This window comes from Corticium candelabrum, chromosome 15, assembly GCF_963422355.1.
Source record: "Corticium candelabrum chromosome 15, ooCorCand1.1, whole genome shotgun sequence".
In the NCBI taxonomy this organism is placed as follows: Eukaryota; Metazoa; Porifera; class Homoscleromorpha; order Homosclerophorida; family Plakinidae; genus Corticium; species Corticium candelabrum.
In genome coordinates this window covers 6,404,597-6,431,866 of record NC_085099.1, presented here as the reverse complement: position 1 = coordinate 6,431,866, position 27,270 = coordinate 6,404,597, and the positions used below count along the sequence as shown (strand labels likewise).

General features: G+C 42.2%; 3 protein-coding genes across 3 annotated transcripts; 1 reads left to right on the top strand and 2 right to left on the bottom strand.

Moving 5' to 3' along the window:
* On the bottom strand, positions 1-2,215 carry LOC134190529 (polyprenol reductase-like). Its single transcript, XM_062658983.1, has 2 exons — positions 1,988-2,215; positions 1-854 (listed from the first exon to the last, which is right to left on the bottom strand). Exons 1-2 carry the CDS (start codon positions 2,203-2,205, stop codon positions 176-178), a joined length of 897 nt encoding a protein of 298 aa, XP_062514967.1. The 5' UTR covers positions 2,206-2,215; the 3' UTR covers positions 1-175.
* Positions 2,216-2,231: 16 nt separating this feature from the next.
* Positions 2,232-16,703, top strand: LOC134190527 (putative serine protease K12H4.7). Its single transcript, XM_062658982.1, has 5 exons — positions 2,232-2,634; positions 5,693-5,932; positions 5,988-6,143; positions 6,208-6,515; positions 16,211-16,703. Exons 1-5 carry the CDS (start codon positions 2,264-2,266, stop codon positions 16,624-16,626), a joined length of 1,491 nt encoding a protein of 496 aa, XP_062514966.1. The 5' UTR covers positions 2,232-2,263; the 3' UTR covers positions 16,627-16,703.
* A 137-nt stretch (positions 16,704-16,840) lies between these two features.
* Positions 16,841-26,843, bottom strand: LOC134190526 (mitoguardin-like). The gene is made up of 15 exons (XM_062658981.1): positions 26,749-26,843; positions 26,521-26,683; positions 20,413-20,514; positions 20,282-20,344; positions 19,946-20,220; positions 18,552-18,590; positions 18,443-18,492; positions 18,308-18,376; positions 18,181-18,253; positions 18,041-18,127; positions 17,888-17,986; positions 17,702-17,836; positions 17,413-17,466; positions 17,237-17,353; positions 16,841-17,165 (listed from the first exon to the last, which is right to left on the bottom strand). The coding sequence occupies exons 1-15, from the start codon at positions 26,776-26,778 to the stop codon at positions 17,019-17,021; spliced, it is 1,503 nt and encodes a 500-aa protein (XP_062514965.1). The 5' UTR covers positions 26,779-26,843; the 3' UTR covers positions 16,841-17,018.
* Positions 26,844-27,270: the final 427 nt, after the last annotated feature.

The window sequence follows — 27,270 nt, the reverse complement described above, 5'->3', positions numbered from 1 at the left end:
AGAATGTTGTCTATTTCCATCAATATCAATATTGGTCTCTTATACAGAGTAGCATTAACCAATAATTATAAACGATTTTACAGAATTATAGATACAACTACAATAGAAGTTTCCCTGCACTCATACAAGTTAGCTACAATAACACAATAATTTTAAAACCACTGTGACTCATCTTTCAAAGTAACCATGGAATGATGCAATATTTAGCAGGTAAACGACTCATGACATTGGCATACCAATGATGAGACTGAATAGCACATAGCGTTTGGTTGGTGACAACAAAAAATAGTTGACAAAATTGCATCCAATCTCGAGCACCAAGTACAAGAAGGAGTCCCAAATAGATTAGAATCTCTTGCAAATAGTGAGGACAAGAGACATACTGGAACCAATCACCTTGAGGTATTGCATATTTATGTTTTTCGCTTGACACACGTCGAAGATTGGCTAGTATACAAGCTGTTTTATACTGATGATAACTGGCCCAAATGAACAATACCACACCAGCAAATTGATACCAACATAAATCTCGAAAGCAATAGTCTTTGGCAGACAACTTTGTTACTTCTTTATCAGTGTTCCAAGAACCTGTTGCAACAGTCAATGCTGTGCTCAGATAGAATGTAATTCCCAGTACATAGTGCGCCAAGCTCATGGTTGAGTCAGAAAACACACTTACAAAACTTGTTTCTAAAAATCGCCTCATCACTTGAACAAGCAGCAGCATCAAGGCAAGGAGTCTAGTGCATTCCTGTGTTGAGACCCCGCCTTTGTTTAGCCATATGTCACGCGTCAGTGCTCCCAAAATGACAATACAATAAACAATTCCAGAGGCATAGAAATGTCTAAACCACCTTCAGCAAAAACACACAAAAAGAAAACAACAGTTAAACAAATGAATACTTAAGGCAGATATTACTATAAAAGCAGTAACAGCACAACATATCTTCAGACCTGTACTTTCAGTTTGCTCATCCTCTGGTGATGCTACAGAAAAAATCAGCGGCGTAGCCAGATCAAAATATTTGGAGGGGCCAAATTAATATTAATAGATGACATGAATATGAACTCATAAATAGAGTCAATATTGACTTGCACACAAGTCGCTGTTATTCAATTTCACCACTATTTTATGTTTCTGTGTGCTACATACATGAAGGGTGCTGTGCTGGTATCTTGGTTAATAATCTCAAAAGCCAAAAAAGTATGGGGACTCCGAGAAGAATGTCAATGCAGCCAATAGATGTGTCATATCATGGTAAACTTCCGATTGCACATAACTTCTAAATTTTTCTCTTAGAATATGCACTAGACCTGTAGAGATCGAACTAAAACTACTCAGTTTTATTCTTCTCCCGTTGTCTACTGTAACAAACTTGTCAGACTATTGCCACACCAGAAGTTAACCAGTCACAAGACAAGTATCTCTCAATTGACAATATTGATGAGTTCAAGTCACATTACTCAATCAGTCTTTATTTGCAAGCAGAGTATGGGCTGGTCGGATGGGTCACAACACAAATTTTGGACAATCCCAGCCTCTCCTGGGTTTCTCCGTAGCTACGCCAGTAGCTCAGGAAGCATACCCCTTAGCACCAGCATAGGAACAGGGGGAGGGGGGAAGCTGCAGTCCCCTCGCTCACTGTAGGAATTGAAATTTTCTGTGCTACTGACTTTTGCAAATCTTTTTACGGTCTCGCAAGCGAGGTAGTTTTTGCTTACTCGTGATAACATCTACGGTACATCACGCCCTTCCTGACATCTTCCTATGCCACTGCCTAGTCTACACAAAGCACACACATGTTCAAGACATTTATGACGCAGCTGTGCATGCATTTGGCAAAACTCCATGCCCAAGTCTTGACAATCGCAGGAACTCCAGTTTCTTCCAGCATAAAAGTTACTTTTTAATTAATACACTAGACGATCATTATTACACTAGAATATAGACGCTCTAGACATTCTTACTTGAAATTACACATCTAACCGTTTGGGTACTCTAGGCAGTCTAAATAGCAAATTCTGGTTTGTTTTTCTTGACGTCGACGATGGAGAAATCGTCAGTTTGCCATACTCAGTAAGTTCTCTGAACACCAGCAGGTGGCTAAAAGTGCTTTTACTTGCATAAGCCAACAAGAATACAGTAACTGTCAAATTACAAACAGCCCAATATCCACACAACACGAAACGCACCATTGTAGCCATCGATCTAGATTGTATTGCACAAGCGCGAAGGTTCGATCACGTGACCCTTGTTTGTCACATGATGATGTCTTCTTCGGGAGTTGTCATCTGTTTTTTGTTTCTGTTTCTAGCTACTGCTAGCAGCTTACCGACTTTTCGCAAAGGTCGACCGAGAGAAGGCTTTCTGGGGAGTCCTCCAACAAGATTTCTGATTGCAGAGTTACCAAAGGCACATTACTTTACACAGAAACTGGACCACTTGGATGCGAACAGTAACATTACTTGGAATCAGCGGTATTTTGTGAACGACTCTTTCTGGGACAAGGGTTTTGGGCCGGTGTTTCTCATGATTGGTGGAGAGGGACCTGCAAATCCTGTCTGGAACGTGGAAGGTGCATGGATTGAATATGCACAAGAGAACAGAGCTTTAACAATACAACTGGAACACAGGTACTGTATGGTGGGAGGTTTTAGGCCGTGTTTCCACTAGCTGCACCTTTAAACTAGTTTAGCTTAAATGCGTTTAAAACTAAACCAGTTCGAGAATAGTACAGGCATTTTGTGCCAAATTTTGAGTCAACCTTAAACTAATTGCAACACAAACTTTTTGAAGTGTTTGCTATACAGAAAAGTGTCCTCTATAACATACTCAAAGTCTTAAGGAATATCTGCAGGGGAAAGTGTCAAAAAGTGGTCATACGCTAATATACTTGTTGCCGATTGTACACCATCTTTTATCGTATATATACCACTGTTTTTGTGGGATTGTAAATGTGTTTGAACTTTCTGAATCTTTTTCAAGTACTTACCTGTAAAGGCTATAAAGTATAATAAGTAAATAACGGATTTTTGAGATGTAATAGTTACTATAGTCAATAATTATTATGTATTTAATCAATGTTATTGTCTTCTTTTTCATCAACATCACCACCTTTATATGTCAGCCGGTCTGAGTTTACACAGCCAGATCCTCCACAGTTGTCACAGGCAAGGAAGCATTTCACATTGTGCTTTTTGCATGTACACCTTAATGTACTGCAATCAGTCTGACAATTACACCTTATCATACATAGGAGCTCATCAGGAGCCGGAGGCAAGTCAGTCTGAACTGGCTTAAGTCCTTCTTCACTCTCTCTCCACCCTCATTCTACTGGCGTAAGTTTAACGTCAGAACCTTCCATTGTTGTATCTGAAAGTATACACGGAGACTGTGGTACTTTGTTGCAGCTGAAGAGGGTGGCAGAGTCTGTGGTTGAATATGAGATGTTTTGGTAGCCACCTTCTCGCAGAAATGCGTATAACGCAGCGAATCAAGTCCTTCTGCAGGTTTCCCATTGTACAAACAAACCAATGCTTGCAATCCTGCAATAATAACATCTTTGGGGAAGATGACTGTGCATCGAACACTTTAGCTTGCTCTCGAAAGTGTATACTGGATTTGAACTTCTTAAGGGAAGTTTCTTTTCCAATGCCACACAGGTGGGAGGTTGTATCACATCCAAGGACGGCATGCAGAAGAGCATGTGAGTGCATGTTTCAGGACCTAGCTGTTCCTTGACAACCTGGATGTTCCACACGCGCGGATTCTTTGTGCTCTTCTTTGTCTCTGTTTGGAAAAAACACTCTGTGAGAGTGCAAGCTTGAGTGATAGCACAATAAGATGAGAAGGTCTGTGTCATCACCAACTAGGATAGTGGTCGACATTGTCACAGACTCCATTGATTTTTGTATAATTAGCAAATCAGCATCCCCTGGACCATGATGCACTTTGCAGTTGTTTATCTCTATTTGATCTCCGAGCATTTTGATGAACTGCTGCTTGTTGGTCTTGTTGGCCAATAACTTAGCCTTCGACATTGTAAGCTTCATATTGCTGGTAATTGCTACAGTTACTCCAGCATGCCCTTTTGTTTGTCTTTTATGCACAGTTCACATCAACACAAGCTGGTTTGGACAACAACCATGCCAGGCGTTGCTGCTCAGTCATCCCTCGTCTTCTTGTGAGACTCCCGCTGGTCTTCAGGTTTCTCGTGAGCACCTGTTCGATGATGAGATCCAAGGACAAGCCAGCCCAATAACGATCACTTCGGCTCACCACGTGGAGACCTTCTCGAAAATGTTGATACACGTCTGGATGCTCATTGTGGAGATTAGACATTCGCTACAGATATATCCATGGAGATTTTGTGTAGTGGTTGTGTCCACATGCGGCCAAGTAAGGGAGCATTTCTGAAGCAGTTTGGAGATGCAATTCCCAGTTGCCAGTACACTCTGCCCAGATATACTTGCGAAGTATATCAACCATATGCATGTACTGCAACCAAAGTGTAGCAGTCTTAGATGACTACAGAATTTAGTTTCTCTCTGAAGAGCATCACCGATTCTGGTTATCACCCCAGACTGGTAAACTTGATCTGCAGACATTGAACTTTGCATCACCTTCTCATAGAGAACAGCAGCTTCATCCAGGTCTGGATGTCTATCAGACTTCTCGTGCGATGAAGTTGTAGCTTCTAACAACTCTTCTGTTTCCACTTTCCTAGATTCTGGGTCATCTGAGCTTCCGGGTAAAGTCACATTAAATGTTTTGTCTAGCACCAAGGCACCAAGAACTGCATTAACAATAAGATACAATATGATACAATCTTCAGACACCTCTAACGCGTCCATTGCCACGTTGACAAATCTAAAATTCCCGGGTATACGGGAACTTGACGCCAGCTACTATCTGTAATTTCGGTCATGGTCTGAAAAAGTGAGTAATGGAGAAGGAAAAAGGTGGACTGTTTCAGAGGGATAATCGTAACCTTGCCAGAGTGGTTTCTACATGAGAACACGACGATAATCTGAAAACAACGGCGTTTAAGACTTTTTAGTATGTTATAGAGCACACTTTTCTGTGTAGGAAACAGTTGAGAGAGTTTGTGTTGCAATTTATGTAAGGTCAAACCATATAATGCCTGTACTAGCATGAGAAGGGGGCTGGACGTGTTGACTGGCAGGGGCCGGCCGGGATTGTCGACATCTGGCACACTAATTGACACCAGCTAAAACAGTAAGCACATGTGCTACATTCCAATTGGCCATTCGTTGATCTCTTAGTTTGGCCTCTACAGCTGTATTACTGTAACCCTAAATTATGCTGGTTACAGAAGTTACTTTAGTTGATGATTTCTGCTCGCAATCTCATAATCATGCAGATATGTGTTTGACTGTTACATTAGTTAAAGCTAATTGACTTTTTCCAAACATCAGATAAAACTTAAAAGGAATAATGTCTAGTCAACTTCTCGTTTTGTTAAGTAGTGGAGACAATCATTTACTATTATTTTTGTACCAGGGTCAAAAACTGTGTAATACCAATACATTATTTGGATTTGTAGCTACTTTTCTTGCGTTGGGCTATTTTGCTAATGCATGAACAGTGCAGTTTCTCACCATATCAAAGTTACATTGTAGTGTCGGCAAATGTACATTAATTGTTGTATTATCTTTTATGTATTAACAGATTTTATGGGGCAAGTCACCCAACTTCGAGCACATCTGTTGAGAACCTTCGTTACCTCACTAGTGAACAGGCACTGGCTGACCTTGCCTATTTTCGTGAATATATGTCAGATGCTTTCAAAACTGGCGATGCAGCGTGGATTGCTTTTGGTGGCTCATATTCAGGAGCTCTTGCAGCATGGGTCCGGCTTAAATATCCACACCTTTTCTCTGCTGCCATGGCAACAAGTGCACCTGTCCAGTGAGCAACTTTGCAGATGATCATGATCATAGTCCTATTTTATTGACGTCTGTAGGGCTCAGCTCAATTTTGTAGAATATGCTGAAGTGGTAAGTGCATCTCTTGCATCAAAGAGTACCAGTTGTGTATCAGCAGTTCAGACTGCTACAACAGCATTGGAAACTATGGTAAAGAGTGAAGCAGGTAGAGCAGAGCTGACCAAACTATTCCAGTGAGTTTGTTATGCAGTATATGAGGTCACTCTTATTTCATGAAATAGAACACTGCTGTTGTAGGTTATGTTCACCTTTAGATGCTGATACAAGAAATATATCAAGCTTTGCTGAATCTGTGGCTGGCAATATATTCGGCATTGTTCAATACAATAAAGATAATCGTGCATTTGAAGGAGCTGTTGGTACAAATATTACAATTGATACCATATGTTCTATTATGCTGAACAAGGCAATTGGAAATGAACTGACACGGTATGCTGCCCTGAATTCACTGATGATGAAAACCTATGGTATAAAGTGTCAGGAAATCAGCTACAATGCTATGGTAGATGACATGAAAAACACAAATTGGAGTAATGACATTGGAGGTACTAGTTGGCAAGTTGATACACATGTAACAGTTGTTAGTGCAGACTAGCTACCGTATTACCTCACAGTTTAAGGTATGCCATTTCCCGGTGGGGCTTAGCAGACTGTCTTCATACCCTACTAGGGTACAACAACATGCCGGTATTGCACAGCAAGCTGTGCAGTTAGTTATTCCATTTACTAACAACCGTGACACAGAACTGATGGTATTAAGCAGTCAGAGATTTTTCTAAATCTGCATGACATTGCCAAAAAAGCCAACAATTTAAATGTTCTTTTTTGTTTCAACCTACTTAGCATACAACAAAAAGATCTAGATCGAATAACATATGTAGCACACTTTCCTTTCTTCCTTCTACGCTACTCAGTTACGATGAACTGATGGTTGAGCTACAAGAAGTAACTCTGTGTAGATTGATGACAACTCACGAATCACTGTAGCTGCTGTCGTTCTTCACAATAAGCTGGCAACAACAGAGCTTACGAAGCTCTTGGGCACCACCGTCCACATCCGGGAACACACACACACACACACACACACACACACACACACACACACACACACACACACACACACACACACACACACACACACACACACACACACACACACACACACACACACACACACACACACACACACACACACACACACACACACACACACACACACACACACACACACACACACACACACACACACACACACACACACACACACACACACACACACACACACACACACACACACACACACACACACACACACACACACACACACACACACACACACACACACACACACACACACACACACACACACACACACACACACACACACACACACACACACACACACACACACACACACACACACACACACACACACACACACACACACACACACACACACACACACACACACACACACACACACACACACACACACACACACACACACACACACACACACACACACACACACACACACACACACACACACACACACACACACACACACACACACACACACACACACACACACACACACACACACACACACACACACACACACACACACACACACACACACACACACACACACACACACACACACACACACACACACACACACACACACACACACACACACACACACACACACACACACACACACACACACACACACACACACACACACACACACACACACACACACACACACACACACACACACACACACACACACACACACACACACACACACACACACACACACACACACACACACACACACACACACACACACACACACACACACACACACACACACACACACACACACACACACACACACACACACACACACACACACACACACACACACACACACACACACACACACACACACACACACACACACACACACACACACACACACACACACACACACACACACACACACACACACACACACACACACACACACACACACACACACACACACACACACACACACACACGGACAATGGACAAATGTTGAGCCCTTCACGTCATTCAACCTTAAGGTCAGTTGCAAAGATAGCTCCCCTGCCTCTAGAGACAGGGCAGGGCCTCTATGCTCTATCCTCCTGGAGCTTGCCTAGAACATTCAGGGTTACTGACTATGGCATAGCTCTGGGACTGGACACCAAGGCCTGCAAGTACCCGGCTGCTGCAGGATGTTACTGCCAAGCCTTCGGTCCTGTCCACCCCCAGTCAATGACCAGGTTCTCATTTATACTGCTGAGTCGAGAGAGGCAATTGCATGAGAGTTCCTTGCCTAAGTGAATTTCATCTGTGCCCATTCTATACGTAGGGAATTACACCTGTGCCGATTCTGTACTTGAACCCACGACCCAAAGGTTCCAGATGTTTCCATCCTCCAAATGCAACTCTCTAACCAATTGACGTACAGACGCCACGCCTTCATTCTACGCTACTCAGTTAAGAACTAATAACTCCCACCCACCCCTCTCTCTCTCACACACACACACACACACACACACATGCATACACACACACACACACACACACACACACACACACACACACACACACACACACACACACACACACACACACACACACTGTAATCTATCAGTTATATTGAAGTTTGAGGTCTTTGTTTTCTTCCTTTTTGCCATCTTAGCTCTTCTTCACCGTCTTCATCTTCATCATTCGTAAGACATATGTGGCTTTCATCATTTTCATTTTGTTTTTCTTTTCAGACGACTCTGCCTTATTTAGCTAAATCTGAGCGTTCTTGTTACAGTTCTTCACATTGTCACAAGGATGATCTCCCTTTGCCATGCTTTGCAAATATAGCACCTGCTAACATTGATCATTGACAACAATTTCCTTGATACCATGGTTTATACCGGTATCCCCATCTTATGACGAAATGCCAGTTTAGTTGCAGGTTGCCAGGTTGCGACTTTGCTAAACCCCAGCTATAATGGCATGCTGTAAAATATGAGGTAATACAGTATTAAGTGTCACATCTTGGTCTCTATCATTTCATAATGCATAATGTACATATGTTTGTAGGCAAACGTGTATATACTGTGTGTAAATGTATGTACCCATGTTTTCCATGCCAACTAATATTGTTGTTGCATCACCTACTGGATCTCCTGATAAGACTGATGTTACACTGAAAGTGGACTTGCCTAGTCAATAGCACAATGTCCCTGTATCAACTGCACAAGAATCTGTATAATTTCTGAGGCCTCCCCTCACACTTGTGAGAATTTGAAAAGTGGAAAGTAATGTTCCATTAGTGGTTGGGAAATGGAAAGCTCTAAATGATTGCTTTAAAGCTGAGTTAGTGCTTGCTGTTCTGAAAGCTGCTGATGTTGAAGCCAAACTTCTTTCTTCACTAAAGGCACATAGCAAGCCTTGGTTATCTATTTCAGGCTTATCAATTTCAGACAGAATTTTTTAAAATTGAATCTCTTAGAGTTACACCGTCACAAGAGAAGTGTAGGAAAGCTTATTGTGAACTGGACAATATCTTGAAAGTGATCAATCACCTAGATCATCAATGGTTCTGACTTATGAGGCAGCACAATTTGTTGAGGAAATGAATTCTTGCATCTCAACAACGCTGTCAAACGAATTTTGGAATTTGTTTCTTGTGCTTTCAGCAATCAGGCTCCTCAGCATGCTCACTTCACAAAGAGCTGAGCTCCTGAAAAAACCCTGCAAAACCTGTGAATTCTATCATCCAAGTTTCTTTACAGATGTTTGTCATCCTACCACCAAGTAGTTGAGCTGCCAGTACGTCTCAATCAATTTTCCACTCTGTCTCCTCTTGACCAAACACCATATGTGGTAAACACGGGCGGGTGGGTTACCCCAATCCCCAAAAAATTTTGGTGTGGCCCCACTAGAACTTTCCCATCTCCCAGAAAACCTTTCAAGTGGGCACGGAATGCTATTATTGACATGCATTCACACAGATCCAACCTAGCTTGTTGTTGGGGGGTGGGTGGTCTCAAGAGAGTCGCTGCACACACAAATGGACAAATGGACAAATGTCAAGCCCTCCACGTCATTCATGAATGACAGCAACCCTAAGGTCAGTTGTGGAGATAGCTCCCCTTGCCTCTAGAGACAGCGCCTCCATGCACTACGTGGAGGCTTAGGGCCAGTGCTACATTCCGCCTGGAGCTTGGCCGGAGTCATCCAGGTGCACTGACAATGGCGCAGCTCTGGGACTGGACACCAAGGCCCACAACTACCTGTCTGCTGCATTATGTTACTGCCAAGCCAGCGGTCATGTCCACTCCAGTCAATTATGTGTAAGTTTCTTGCTTAAAGAAATTATGCCATAGCTCGCCATCACTGTGACTTGAACCTGCAACGCTACAAGGTTCCGGATGTTTTCATTCTCCAAAAGCACTGTCTAACCAATTGAGCTACAGCAACATGCACACACACACACACACACACACACACACAGACACACACACACACACACACACACACACACACACACACACACACACACACACACACACACACCACACACACACACACACACACACACACACACACACACTATGCCATGTGTATAGCTACCAGTTATCTGGTCACACAACCCTCATGCTAGGAAGTTTACTTTTTTCTTGCTTTTAGAGGAACAGTAGTGACGTTTCAAGTCTTGAGGCCAACTAAACCGTCGATTGCAGTCATTAAATACATGCTGGAAAGAGCTCCTGCTGATAGATATGCGGTGCCCACGATGGCAGTTGTGGCGTGTAAAACCCGGTCTGGACTTGAAGCAGCGCAAACATTGCCCACAGCAGAACAAGCAGCAAGCCATGTTAGTCAAAGCTGGACGCTCAGTTGGGGTGTCTAGATCAGGGGCTGGTTTTGAGAACACTGCTTGAGTTGACGTCGGTTGTGGCTGATCAACGGGTACAACACACTTATGCACAGCTAAACTTCCTGCACTCTTAAACCATCTCTAAAAATACAGAGCATTGTCATGCACCATGCTGTTCATGAACAGGAAGCTGACGAGTCGCAAAGCATTTGTGGGGAGCTAGAACGGAGCAGCTCTTAAAATACCATTGACATTGGCCACAACTGATGCTTGATGGATGTAAAACCACTGAGTCTGAAAGTGTAGTGCACACCTCCCGTCATGCTTTCCAATCTTGCGCTAGCCCAACCCAGTTGCCTACCTGCAACCTTCGACACACACACACACACACACACACACACACACACACACACACACACACACACACACACACACACACACACACACACACACACACCAGTCCCTTGCCCATGTGTTGCATACTGTATCTCAGCGAATAGTGCCCCATGCTCAAATTGTGCCCCATGGTGACCCTATGACAAAATAATAATGCCCCATGCTCGATTAATGCCCCACTGGAGAAGTATTCAAACCCAGTTATACGCATGCATGTCTGTTAATGTGTGCGTTTCAATTACGGCACGGTAGGAGTCCATTGCTGCGGATGATGGATCCAAGGATAATCCCATTCACTGCTCCAGGACCTAATTACTCAGGAACAAAATGGCTGAAATGAACACCCAGATAAGGCAGTGCACTTTCCTGCCATTCCATTTTCAATTTTTTAGTTTAGTAAAAAATTGAAAAGTACATTGTCCATTTCAAGTTTTGGACCAATTTTTAGCAAAATAAAAATCACAAAATTGAAAATTGACTTACTACATATAAGAATCAAGAATACAAAATTGAAATGACAGCTGCACTTTCCGGCCAAGTATATTCTATCTAGCCTTCAGTGACAGCACCTAGACGTGATAAGTCAATTTGATTGTTGGCACTGTCTCCTCCAAGGTGTACATTCTAGGTGACAATTGACAGACAAAGGGCTCAACAACACATGAAATAGCAGTTAATAACTATGCAGTAATGATCTATAGGATTCTCTAGGGAAACAAAGTCAGTTGTTCAGTTGATGTGTCATAACTTCTGGATTGTAGACTTGTGCTGGTGGAATTGGTTGTAACACACTTGCGGGTGCATACAAAGCAATTATGGTTGTAGCACAAGTGTAGACATAGCAAGCTATCCCTGTTGGTTTCAAAAAAAGGCGATTATTCCCAAAAAATACAATATAAATTAGCACACGATGAACATGGAGAGAGTTTCTATTGAATTAATCGTGCGCCTTGTTCTTGTTGATTTTTACACCTATATGCTCAGATTGCCCATTTTCTTCAGTAGCAATACCTGTATCCAGAAGATCCTTATCTGAGGGGTCTGTTATTACCCAACAGACCAGGAAGACAACTCAAGTGAAAGCGAAAGTACATAAGACTGTTGCTCGCTGTGGTTGAATTCTGCGACAGATGCGATTTACATGAATGATTTTTCTCTTTCGACCATTTACAATTTCTAGCTTAACCGGACTTCTAACTGACTGCACAATCCAACCTCCTTCCCATCGTGAATCTAACTTCCCTGCAGTTGGTATTGACAGCCAGACGGTGTCACCTGCACGAAAGGAGTGCTCCGTTGTTTGACGATCATAGTTCTCTTTCTGGCGTTTTGCCGAAATGGCGACCTTAGTTTTCACGTAGCCTTTAATCTCTGCCAGCTTGTGTTTAAGCTGGGCTTGATAGGATTCAGGCTCAAACGCTGTTTCTGGTTGCAAGCTATTGGTTTGAGATGCTCTTCCAAACATTAGACCAAATGGTGACATACCAGTAGTAGAATGTACTGTTGTTCTGTATGCAAACAATACTAATGACAGATGACACTCCCAGTCATGCTGTTTTTGAACATATGCTTGAAGCGTTTGAAGTAACAATCTATTCAGGAGCTCCACCGTCACATCTTCTAGTGGGTGATAAGCTGTAGTTGTAGATTTTTCTATGCCAAATGCATCCAATGTTTTTCGCAACAACAAACTTTCAAATTTCGCTTTGATCTGAGTGAATGACCTTAGGAATTCCAAACGTCGAAAATAACTGCACTAGCTCTGATGTAACACTAGAAGCTGTTGGTCTTTTAACGGAATGGCTTCTGGCCACTTGGTAAAATAAATAGTCTTGTATGACTAAGAGGTATCTGTTTCCTCTTGACGAGATTGGCACCTCTAAAATGTCAACTGAAACCATTTGCCATGGTCGTCCAAATTGGCACTGAAATCAGTGGAGCCTTCTCGTGTGCAGGAGGTTTAGTTTCTTGACATCTATAGCACTCTTGACGGCACACTTTAACATCTTTGTTCATTCCAGCCCAGTAGGCTAACTGTTGCAGTTTGTCCAATGTCTTCAATCTTCCTTGATGTCCAGCACTAGGAGCATCATGAGCTTGCCTCAGTGCCTGTTGGTGGAGACTATTCGGTAGAATTGGAACTGTAATTGCATCACTCATTGATTTAGGCTTATAACACCTACAGAGAACACCATCAACAACTGTCAACTGCGGCCACTATTGAACACATCTCTGTGCAATTGAAGAAGTTGCATGAGGAGGTGGCTCCGAGTATGATGTACGTTTACACAGTTGAGAAATAAGTGGATCATTCCTCTGTGCCTGATACAAACTCTCTTGACAAGCAGTGTGATAGATACTCTAGTCAACAAACATGATTCATCTTTGGAAATTCAACTACAGAGGCGAGATAGGACATCTGTGTTAGCATTCTGCAATCCTGGTTTATACTCAATCTCAAAGTTATACTCCTGTAAAGCTAAAGCCCAACGATAGAGCATTCCTTTCATTTTTGTTTCGACAACCATTGTAGAGGAGCATACAACTTGAATGACCGTCGAAGTAAGTAATGTCAAAACTGCTTGGTACCAAATACTATTGCCAAGCACTCTTTTTGGATCACACTGTAATGTTTCTACGCTTTGGTCAAACTCCTACTTGCGTAAGCCACCACTCAATTATCTTGTTCTAGCACGCACCCCAATCCAGATTCACTCGCATCTGTGTGCAACACAAATTGGCCAGCATTTGCGTGAAACTGTGGGTACACCAAGACAGGGGCAGTACTCAGAGCTTCCTTTAGCTGTTTAAATGCTTCCTGACATTCTGCCGACCATGTGCATTGTATTCATTTGTGTGTGAGCTGATGTAGTGGTCCTGCAATGTCAGCAAAATGATGAATGTATCTCCGGTAATACGATGCAATTCCTAGAAACCGACGTAGCTCCGTTACATCATTCGGAATGGCCCAATTCCTCACAACCTCTATTTTATCCTCATTTGGAAGCGTTCTCTTGGCCGAAAATACATGTCCAAGATATTTCAATTCATGTTTGCCAATGCAACATTTGTGTCCTCGTAATGTAAGATCAGCCTTCCGTAAACGACAAAAACTTCTTGCAAATGCTTCACATGGAACTCAACGTTTGCCAAATAAATGAGAAAGTCATCCATATAGGCAGTAACAAGGGAAGATCACGAAAAAGTTTGTCCATCAGTCACTGAAATGAGCTAGGAGCACCTGTCAGTCCAAACGGTAGTCTATTAAACTGAAAAAGGCCTAAACCTGGTCCAGGGCAAAATGCAGTTTTGTGTTGATCTGACTCATGAACTAGTATTTGCCGATATCCATTTCGGAGATCAAGACTAGTAAATCTGTGGATCTGGCCAAACGATCTTGTACTTCATCTACAAGTGGCAGGGGATAGGCATCTTTAGAAGTTCTTTTGTTAAGTACTCGATAATCAACACACAATCTGAGTTCACCTGATTTCTTTTTCACTAATACTGCTGGCGCCATCCATGAACTAGTGCTTTCTTCTATGATGCCTTGTGCTAACATATCTTTGATTTGAATTTCAACCTCATTGTGATAATGAGCAGGTATTCGTAAAGGTGGAACTCATATTGAGGATCCAGACGTAGGAATATAGTGACATGCTAGAGAAGTCAGTCCAGGCGCTGTTCTGAAAAGATCTTGGTTGTCTTGGATGATCAGAGATGATGTTTTGTTTGAATATGTTGGTAGCTCAGAGCGACAGCTATCAACAAAGGATGGTATTGCACACTCATCATCCACATCTGATTCACTATCATCACCATTCACTAATGCAGACACACAATTTTTGTTATTTTGTTGAGGAAGGAGTAAAAGTGGTACCCCTGACGTCCTTGCCTCTAGGGAAATGCAGGTGCTGTTTGACAGTTGTGACTTCCTACCTTGAGAGGTGTTGATGAGAAGACAAGAGGTAAACCATTCCCCTGCAAAAGTCAACACCAAGAATCACTGGAACAATGAGCTTATCAACAACCACAAAGTCGTGGCTTATTCTCTCTTTGTCCAGCTGCACCACGACAGAAACATAGTCCCAATGGGAATCTCATCTCCAGAAGCTGTCAAAAGTCGCCGTGGTTAAAATAGGCCGTATCTTCACAAATTTTGATACCTTCGAAAGCAAATCATTTACGACAGAATTTAAATTCTCGAGTTTCCCCAGCTGCTCGAAGTTGCCAGCTTATTGGTATTGGCAATCCTGCAACAAATTGCTGCAACAACGTCTCTCTAACCATATCATCCATGTTTGGCATAGCTTGATCCAACAGTTTCCACAACTGATATAGATACATTGTAGGCAATTCATCCAGCTACACACGTCGGTGAAACCTGTCTGTTTGAACATCTGACAATTCCACCCACGCTGCAAGAGCCTCACCTTCCAATAACGTAGACAACTTGAGTGACATTGTTTCCTTGCTCCACTTGTTGGCCTTACTGCATATTTCGAACCTTAGAAACCATTCGCGTACGTCTCCTGAGAAACATTGCAGGAACACTAATGTGACGCTCTGCCATGATATGCTCATTGACACAACCACTCTCTGCTACCAGTGCAATAGGCACCACTGGCAAACTCAATGTGTATACAATAAGAACACAAAAGAATGACTCAATAGCTAGAAAGTGACTGAACCATCCAGGCAGTCACATTTACCCGTCTAGTCATACAGGTCTCAATTTACTATGCTCTATATTACAGTCATATGCTACATGAGCATTGACTTTGATCAATGGTGCTAAATCTGTCATTCTATCAGTAGATACTTCAAACACAGTTATATTCCAAATGTTTGACATCTATTTGTAATGTACAGTGACTTTGTTGGTTGATGTTTCCTTCTGTTTAACTTTGTGCTTGATTTCGGTAGGACGTATGTGGTTTTATCAAACGTGTAATGAGTTTGGCTACTACCAGACAACTGATTCAAAGAATCAACCTTTTGGAACACTATTTCCTTTGTCATTCTTCATCAAGCAGTGCATCGATGTGTTTGGACCAGAATTTGACCAAGCTCACATTGAAAGAGGTATTGCTTGGACAAATGAAAACTATGGTGGAAAGAACATCTCAGCGACACGTGTTCTTTTCCCAAATGGGTCCATAGACCCATGGCATGCTTTGGGCATCACAAACCATGTCATCGGGCCTGAGAAATCAATCTATATTGAAGGAACTGCCCATTGTGCAAACATGTATCCACCATTGGCAACAGACATTATTCAACTTCAGACAGCACGACTGCAAATATCAGAACAATTGGAACTCTGGACACTTGAAGGTTGAAGAATGCATGTCAAGATCGTTGTCGTAATGCTTGACTGAGTCACTGTGACTGCATGTCAGTGTTGTGTTTATGACTGTTTCTGAATATCAGACTTCTAAACTGTCATAGACTGACTTTGACTTGTATGATAAATGGCGTAGTAAGAGACAAGACAACTAAAATTGTGGTTGCCCACTGTCTTTCCCCTCCAACCCATCAACACTGTTAAGCTAGTTCAAAAACATATTATCTGACATTACATACAACTGAAAGCAATTACAAGCTGGTGATTGCAATCAACATACAGAATAAAATAGAAGAAACAATAAACTCATTTAAATTTACTTGTGTCCATAAATTCACAATAAAATTAAGCAGTGGCAGCCTCTTGCGTGGTATGTTGTATTTTAGCTTATCCCTTGCCTTGATCAAGATGTGAGAAAATGCTTGCTGTTCTAGTCTGAAGGTGTCTTAGAACATCATCTGCTAGGTTTGAATCAGTGGAGTAGTTTGACTCGTGAAGAGAAAACACATCAATCAAGAACCCCATGACCTGATCCTGAGCACAAAAAGGAAATGAACAAAAGAATATTAGTCATTTGTTTGTTTCACAATCTAAATATCCTCCACCTTGATATACAGCATAATTGTTTTGAGATGCTCATTTGGACCAAGAAAGCCCCATGCCAACACAGGGCTGACATGTTCCATTACATTGTAGAAATGAGTGAAGAAACCACCTGTGATCTAATATTAAATTGTCAATTGGCATCAAATATATGGCAGAAATGTTGGAAGCAACATACCTTTACCATCTTTGACTTTGCTTTGATAACAGACCACACAGCTGTACTAAAAGCCTGATATGAACACGACAGCATAGTGTTAAGTATTTCAGCAATTTCTAACTCATAATATGCATGCTTGCATGTTTGCAAATTTATCCAGCTGACACTCTCACATACACAACACACACACACACACACACACACACACACACACACACACACACACACACACACACACACACACACACACACACACACACACACACACACACACACACACACACACCAAACATGCATTTCCACATACCGACTCCTTAAATCCCTGGGTCAGCCAACGATTATGTAACACAGCAGTTACAGCAGAAGGAGGGTTTTCAGCATCCTTGAATGCATCAAGAAGAACAAAGTCCAGGACGACATCGTAAAATGTTATGCATTCAACCTAAATTACCAGACTCTATTGACATCCACCTCCTAAAATATGAAAACATACCCCTCTGTCCTTCAGTTCTCCTGCCATCGTCGCCCAATTGCGTTGATCTGACACCCAGGTTATCATTTTGTCATAAGCCTCTTCAAACACTGCATGGCCCTACATGCATATTGTTCGTATGAAGATGAAGGAAGAAAGGATAGAGACACTTGCTTTCTCAGATGCATGTAGCAGAGTTGTTACCAGCCGCTTTCCTGACTGACTGATTTCACTCCTTGTATTGTCAGATGTAAACAGCAACTAGAAACTAATCTGTGAAATCTGTGAAACGTTCAAGTAATTTAACTGCATACATTGAATGCCTTGCGAACGCAAGAAAGTTTAGCAAGAAAATCTAAGTCACTGTTGCAGCAAAGAACCACAGTCCTAACACAGACTGAAAGTAACATAAATCATAAACTACATTAATCATTTTTAAACCTCAGGGCCCTGTGAGGTACGGCCTTGTCTTTAGCCAAAGTAATGCCTTCTTCATAGAAACTGCAAAGGCTATAATTGAGACAGTCAAATAATTAGTCAAGATTGACAAGAACATGAGATCAAACGTCTTCTAACCCATTGTATTTATTGGTGGATGGCACTAGATGATCTGCAACAGCCTCCAGCTACAAGAAAATTATCGCACTGTAAAAGGCAAGGATCTCAAATTTTCTGACTTAATTACTGAAGCATGAGAAACATCAAGGGCTGTTACTCTGTCAGCCTAAAAACATGAACAAGATCAGCCAAAACAAGAGACTCATTTCTTTTGCACTTATCGTCAAATCCGGTAATAGTCACTAGATTTCTACCTACTAATCTACCATCGTAGCCATTAGCACATTTAGTTTCACGTGACCCTTACTACCTTACATGGGAAGACGATTGCTTGTGTGTGTGTATGTGTGTGTGCGTGTGTGTGTGTGTGTGTGTGTGTGTGTGCGCGCACGTGCGTGCATGTGTGTGCGCGTGCGTGCATGTGTGTGCGTGTGCATGTGTGTGCGTGTGTGTGTGTGTGTGTGTGTGTGCGCATGTGTGTGTGTGGCATAATTTCCTTAAGCAAGAAACTAACACACATTTGCTTCTCTCGACTCAGGAGTATAAATGAGCACCTGGTCATTGACTGGGGTCCTAAGCAGCCATCGGCTGTGATCTGACATCAGCCACGGGTCCTGGTGAGACTTCGGGTGCTCACACCACAGTTGGCTTCACAAGTCGGTGCTCCTGCGAGTACCTGGCCCAGCTCCAGGAGTTTGCTAGCGCAGGCCCAGAGTTCCCACACAGGACCCAGCTTAACAGCTGGGGGCGTGACCTCTGAGAGGCACCTCCTGGCATTTAGGATTTCAGGATTTAGGTGGGCGGGTAGGTGGGAGTGTGTGCAAATTGCGAATGGACGCTCTCACCCAATGCTTTTACCACAAGAACTTATTATTTCCATATATGAACAAGCAAGCACAAATGCATGAGAAATAACTGTGTCTATTTCATGTAGTAGGCACACGCAAATTATGCAAGTCTGTAATCCTTTCACTGCAATCATTAAATTGACAATGCAAAAAGACATATTCGCAATCTCTTTCCTCTGCAATCATTCCCGATTTGAAACCAAATATTCTACCATAACTGGCTAATAATACCACATTATTGCTCAAAATCTCTTCAGGTATTGAACAAAACGTAAACAACAAGTATTGGCCAGCAGTGTGCAAACCTTACGTAACAAAGATTCCGATAAACATTATTTCTACACGCAGCCATTTTAATGTAAAGCCGTGTAAAACATTCTTCCAATAATTCAAACCTTGACTAAGCAAAGAACCTCTATCAGTACTGCACATAAAACCAATCTGCTCCCAAGATGGTTATTCTCCATAATCCAACTGACATTAATATTGTTTAGAGTTATGACTCACCACACCATGCAAGAACTAACACATATGTTTCGTGTCTGCTTCTATGTAATAGTGGCAAAGTTGAAAAACATAATAAACATTATTATGTGCCCTGCTATCAAGAATGATACAATTTTAGACAAATTATTAACATGCATCTATTCTCATACCACAATATTATACGTACTTCTGAATCAGTTCCCGTAGCTGATTGAAATGAGTCTGTAGATGTGATAGACACCTCATCATCATCCTTCTCTTGCCATTGTGGAACAACTGAAGTTTCTGTAGTCAGAACGCTTGGTGTCTGTCTTAAACCTTTGACTTGTTTCACAACACTCTGCAGCTGGTGTGCATGCTCTACTACTGTTGTCAGACATGACCTATTGCCAGAACTGCTGTTTGTGCTGATACGTAAAGCTTTTTTCCAATATGAAATAGCAACATTAAATGCATCCAAACCTACAAACGGTATAATACAATAGTCATAGACAATATTGCAAATCTTGTATAATATCCTTACCCAACTGGCAAAGTTCTGTGTCTGACAATTGGTCATTGCTTGAATGGTGTGAGGCGTCGTGCACTAACATACAACATCAGGTTAATCTAAACCAAATGTATCAGCTAGGGTAGAGTGTTTGTCCAGCGCACATGTTACAACTGGTGGTAAATCGTTTATGCTGGCCTTCTGTTGTAAGAAGAAATGCTGTGAATAATGAGTTTGAACTGTGGAAGATCCTATGTCACCAGTAGCTACATTGAAAATAAGATCCGCAATTATGCTGATTTATAATGGCAACACGTGGTTGTAGTGACTAGTGACAATAATGACATGAGTACAATCAGAGAAATTCTGTTATTAGTTGACCTCAATATAAACACAAGAAAAGAACAATACAAAACTTAAAATGTTCTAATCCAAAGTCCTTTTCATTAAAACAACAACAACAAACTAGAATATTACAATCAATCACAATAATCTAACTACTAAATGTACGGGGTGGTTCACAATTTTCGTCATTTTCATGAGCATACAAAATGTACACTTTTTGGCTACCCCTCCCTTCCTCCCAAAAGCGTATTTTTAAAATGATGATTTTCCGATCATGTGCTGACATGTACGACTAGGCATTATACTACGTAGAATGTGACATCTTACCGTCTTCTTCAAAACCAATTATTGAATGCAGCGTCCCGAATCCTTTCTGTGTCTTTTTTTATCTTTTTCCTCTCTGTTTTGAATGTGAGGCAGAGCTTGGCCTTGTCTTTTGCAGCTGCTGTCCACTCCTTCTGTCCAGCACGCACTCCCTTGCTCCGTCGATGTTTGTTTTTGAATACAAAGACATTCATAAAGTGATGATATAGACAGTGCGCACAATGGTTGGTTTATGCAAGCAATAAGTAAATAATGACAGATAGTCTTAGAATGCTTCCGTGCAGACCCCTACCTTAATTAAACACCATGGGCAAACTTTTGTGATTCCAGACCGCATCAAAAGATCTCAAGTCAAAGCACTGCAACCGTCTAATAAGAGCCCTGCGCAACGCGTCTCCCGGGCATTTCGCAAAAGCATCGCTTGGGATTAAAATGAGAAGATAAATAAATCAATATCCTAATCATCATTTAAGTTATAAAAAGCATACGCAAGACCCTACCCCTGCCCTCCTAGCGTAACTTTTGTATGCTCATGAAAATGATGAAAATTGTGAACCACCCTAAGATTCTTAGCTTAGAACAAAATAGAGTTGATATAACCAGTACTTTCTACTATGAAGTGCGACGAGAAGCTTTCAAAGCTCACTGATGACAACATTGCTGTCTAACTTATGTTTAGCTAAAGTGCGCTGACCTCTAATATTATTCTTGCAAATACTGTTAATTTGAAGTCAGTATTAAAGTTGAACTATAGCCAAGCATTTCTACCTAAGAAACAGTTTCCTCACAGCTATCTTAGAAATTAACAGTTTACTTTTGCTACATGTATTTGGGCATACGTTGTATTTCTACAAACCTTGAGAACAAACAAACACCTACTGGTTGAGATGGTGTCTGTACGTGTTCAGTTATGCAGTTATGCTAATGTTACTGTGCCACCACATACAGTGTCACACAACAACACACACACAAACAAACAAACAAAAACTACATGTACGTAAGAACATGCATACATGGTAAAAACGGTAAATAGTAAACGTCAAGAACTGCCATTTCAAGGTCACCCCCTAGCCTTACCGCTGAGCTCCTGTGCACTACTCAGGAGAACTATGGGTCTCAACTAGCAATCTCCTAGCTGGAGTCAAACCAAGCACTTGCAGGGGCACCGGCTTGTGATGCCAACTGAGGTGTGGGCACCCGAAGTTTCACCAGATCCTCAGCAGCTGATGGTCATGATGATCGTGATAATTATTGTACTGTAATAATATTTACAATATAATCAATATGCCAGTAAACTATATTCCACAACGCTAACACCTTCTAACATAATGGTACATGGGTAATTAAAAAGGTTTCCAAAATGTCGGCATTGTTTAGTCTCACACAGCTAGACCCTAATCCTGCCTATATAAGACACACACACACACACACACACACACACACACACACACACACACACACACACACACACACACACACACACACACACACACACACACACACACACACACACACACACACACACACACACACACACACACACACACACACACACACACACACACACACACACACACACACACACACACACACACACACACACACACACACACACACACACACACACACACACACACACACACACACACACACACACACACACACACACACACACACACACACACACACACACACACACACACACACACACACACACACACACACACACACACACACACACACACACACACACACACACACACACACACACACACACACACACACACACACACACACACACACACACACACACACACACACACACACACACACACACACACACACACACACACACACACACACACACACACACACACACACACACACACACACACACACACACACACACACACACACACACACACACACACACACACACACACACACACACACACACACACACACACACACACACACACACACACACACACACACACACACACACACACACACACACACACACACACACACACACACACACACACACACACACACACACACACACACACACACACACACACACACACACACACACACACACACACACACACACACACACACACACACACACACACACACACACACACACACACACACACACACACACACACACACACACACACACACACACACACACACACACACACACACACACACACACACACACACACACACACACACACACACACACACACACACACACACACACACACACACACACACACACACACACACACACACACACACACACACACACACACACACACACACACACACACACACACACACACACACACACACACACACACACACACACACACACACACACACACACACACACACACACACACACACACACACACACACACACACACACACACACACACACACACACACACACACACACACACACACACACACACACACACACACACACACACACACACACACACACACACACACACACACACACACACACACACACACACACACACACACACACACACACACACACACACACACACACACACACACACACACACACACACACACACACACACACACACACACACACACACACACACACACACACACACACACACACACACACACACACACACACACACACACACACACACACACACACACACACACACACACACACACACACACACACACACACACACACACACACACACACACACACACACACACACACACACACACACACACACACACACACACACACACACACACACACACACACACACACACACACACACACACACACACACACACACACACACACACACACACACACACACACACACACACACACACACACACACACACACACACACACACACACACACACACACACACACACACACACACACACACACACACACACACACACACACACACACACACACACACACACACACACACACACACACACACACACACACACACACACACACACACACACACACACACACACACACACACACACACACACACACACACACACACACACACACACACACACACACACACACACACACACACACACACACACACACACACACACACACACACACACACACACACACACACACACACACACACACACACACACACACACACACACACACACACACACACACACACACACACACACACACACACACACACACACACACACACACACACACACACACACACACACACACACACACACACACACACACACACACACACACACACACACACACACACACACACACACACACACACACACACACACACACACACACACACACACACACACACACACACACACACACACACACACACACACACACACACACACACACACACACACACACACACACACACACACACACACACACATCCTCAGAGCCATCTTAGAAAACATTTTTTGTTTGTTTTATGCATTTGGGTAGTTCAGAACAAACAAAACACATCCAAATCAAATTAGCCAGGTTTAAACGATGGTACTGCATGATTAAAATGGTCTACTACGTTATGGCATGTAATCAGTGTCAAAATTATGCCGGTAGTATCTTTTGCTTACTGAGGTCAGTCGTAGACTCAATGAGGTCGGTCGTAGAATCAACGAGGTCGGTCATAAAGTCAATGAGGTCAGTCGTACATTCAATGAGGTCTATCATACATTCAATGAGGTTGGTCCTACATTTAATGAGGTCTGTCAAATGTCTTCATGTCTGGAGCTGGATCCTAACAAATAAATTTTTAATTAAAACAATATTAACTATTTAAATTTTTCAAAGATTGTCACAATGAGTAGACATTTACATGTGCAGTATCACTACATACTATATACATGCACACTTGCAACATGGTTGTGAGAATCAGAGATAAATGGCCATTAATGCATGTTGTCTGTCTGGTGTTAGAAAAGGGTAGAATCAATTGCCTTCCAATTTTAAATATGGTTTAGGCAAACCATACAGTTTATGATGCATTAAGAAGTATTATATTAACATACCAAGAAAGGATATATTCAAAAGCACTATATGTAAACAGGTAAAATAGCATGCATCAGCTAACCTAACAGTCATCGTTGAATCAATTTAAAGCAACAATTAAATAAATGCAGTAGTTTTGCAAACCCAATTGATGGTCAGAAAATGATTTTATATACCTGAATAGCTATCACATTATTTAGAGCTAAAACTACATAATATCAAGCCAGTGATAGTGGTAGAAAAATACTTATCTTTTAGTGTCACAAGCTTATTGATTACAGCTGTTGTAGAAAGTTGGATAAATGTACTTACTCGTTTGGAATGTATATAGTAGTTGCCTAATTCCCAGCGTTCTAAGTTAGATAATTGATGCTATCCTCTTTTAACAACACACAGACAACATAGATATATGGCCATATCTCTCTGATTCCCGCAACCACGCTGCAAGTGTGCATGTTTAGTAACAATACTGCACAGGTAAACGTCTATTCATTGTGACAATCTTTGAGAAAATTAAATAGTTAATATTGTTTAAAAAGTTATTAGGATCCAACTCCAGACATGAAGACACATAGGTACGACTGACCTTGTTAAATGTATGAACCAGTGATGAATGTAAGACCGACCTCATTGAATGTAGGCCCGACCTCATTGAATGTACGACCGACCTCAAACTATACGTGACCTGGCAACACTCCCTCTGCCTCTCCAACCATCAAATGCATTTTTAGATACTTTCTGCTATAATCTCTACCTTTAAAGGCAACCTGTCTGTCTGTCTGTCTGTCCTGTCTGTCTGTCTGTCCTGTCTGTCTGTCATTAATAGCAAACAGTGTCTGTAAATCAATAATTTGTGTGATTAAACTATTACCCGAGCACAAGCGCGAAGAGCAAGGTTCGAATTCATTCAGCACATCCGGGACCTCGCAACTAAGATTGCACGTGACGTGTCCAAAGACCTATCTTTACACTACAGTATCTTGCCCGTACGAAGGACGGGCCATGTGAGCTCGAGGTTAATATTGTTTAAAAAAGTTATCAGGATCCAACTCCAGACATGAAGACACATAGGTACGACCGACCTCGTTAAATGTATGACCAACGATGAATGTAAGACCGACCTCATTGAATGTAGACCCGACCTCATTGAATGTACGACCGGCATCATTGACTTTACGACCAACCTCATTGCGTCTATGACCGACCCCAGAAAGCAAAACATGCTGGCATAATGTTGACATTGATTACACGCCATACACTACATGACTGTGCCTGTGTGCCACCAGTGTCACACACACACACTGACAACACAAAAACAAACAAACACACACACACACACACAAACTAACTAATTAGCAAACAAACAAACAAAAAATAAACTAGAACACACAAACACAAACAAAACCACATGTGCACACACACACACACACACACACACACACACACACACACACACACACACACACACACACACACACACACACACACACACACACACACCGCCCATGCCACGAACGTCTCGAGGTCTACCAGTGGCTGCTTCTAGCTCAGTGTAATCCACAGAGTCAGATCCGCCATTTTTGCTCCCTAATCTCCTTTTTCTCTTTAACTTTACAGCATAAATATATCCAGCACCAGCGAGAACGACAATAACACTAGCTGTCACAATGATGGACCGGCGAGGCAGCCAAGCCTTACAACAAAGTGAATGTTTAGCAAAAACGCCGTGTTGACATAACTTTAGCTGTCGATTCCAACCTGAATCCAAGCCAAAACACCTTCTAACATAATGGTAGAAATAGTAATATAAAGATACGGCTCTGGAACTTCAGAGTCTAAATAGGCATGCCTCGCTTCCCAGACCGCTCGCTGTACCTTCCGCGTAGAGTTACATAATTTATTATCCGTGGAGTCTAATATCAATTATCGGACACTCGCCAATATCGGACACTGGCGTACGGAAACCAGACGAAGATTTTATGTACCTAAGGTATGAATGTAGAGAGTAGTCACACGGTAACACGACGTGCTAGATTCAGCTTGATCACTTGGCGTATTGCTGTTCACGTTGACAAAATAGAACTTCCGCTGCTTTTTCCGTATATCGGACACGCCCATCAAATATCTGACAGCCGCCGGTTTTTGCTTTCGACGGTACCACAGTTCGCTGTCTGCATCTTGAAATAATAGGTACATGTCTCTTCTACTCGCAGTGATAACAACAGATCGGCAGCTTTGCACGTTGCTCTTCAGGATCTGCAGGAAGAAGAGGGGCAGGTT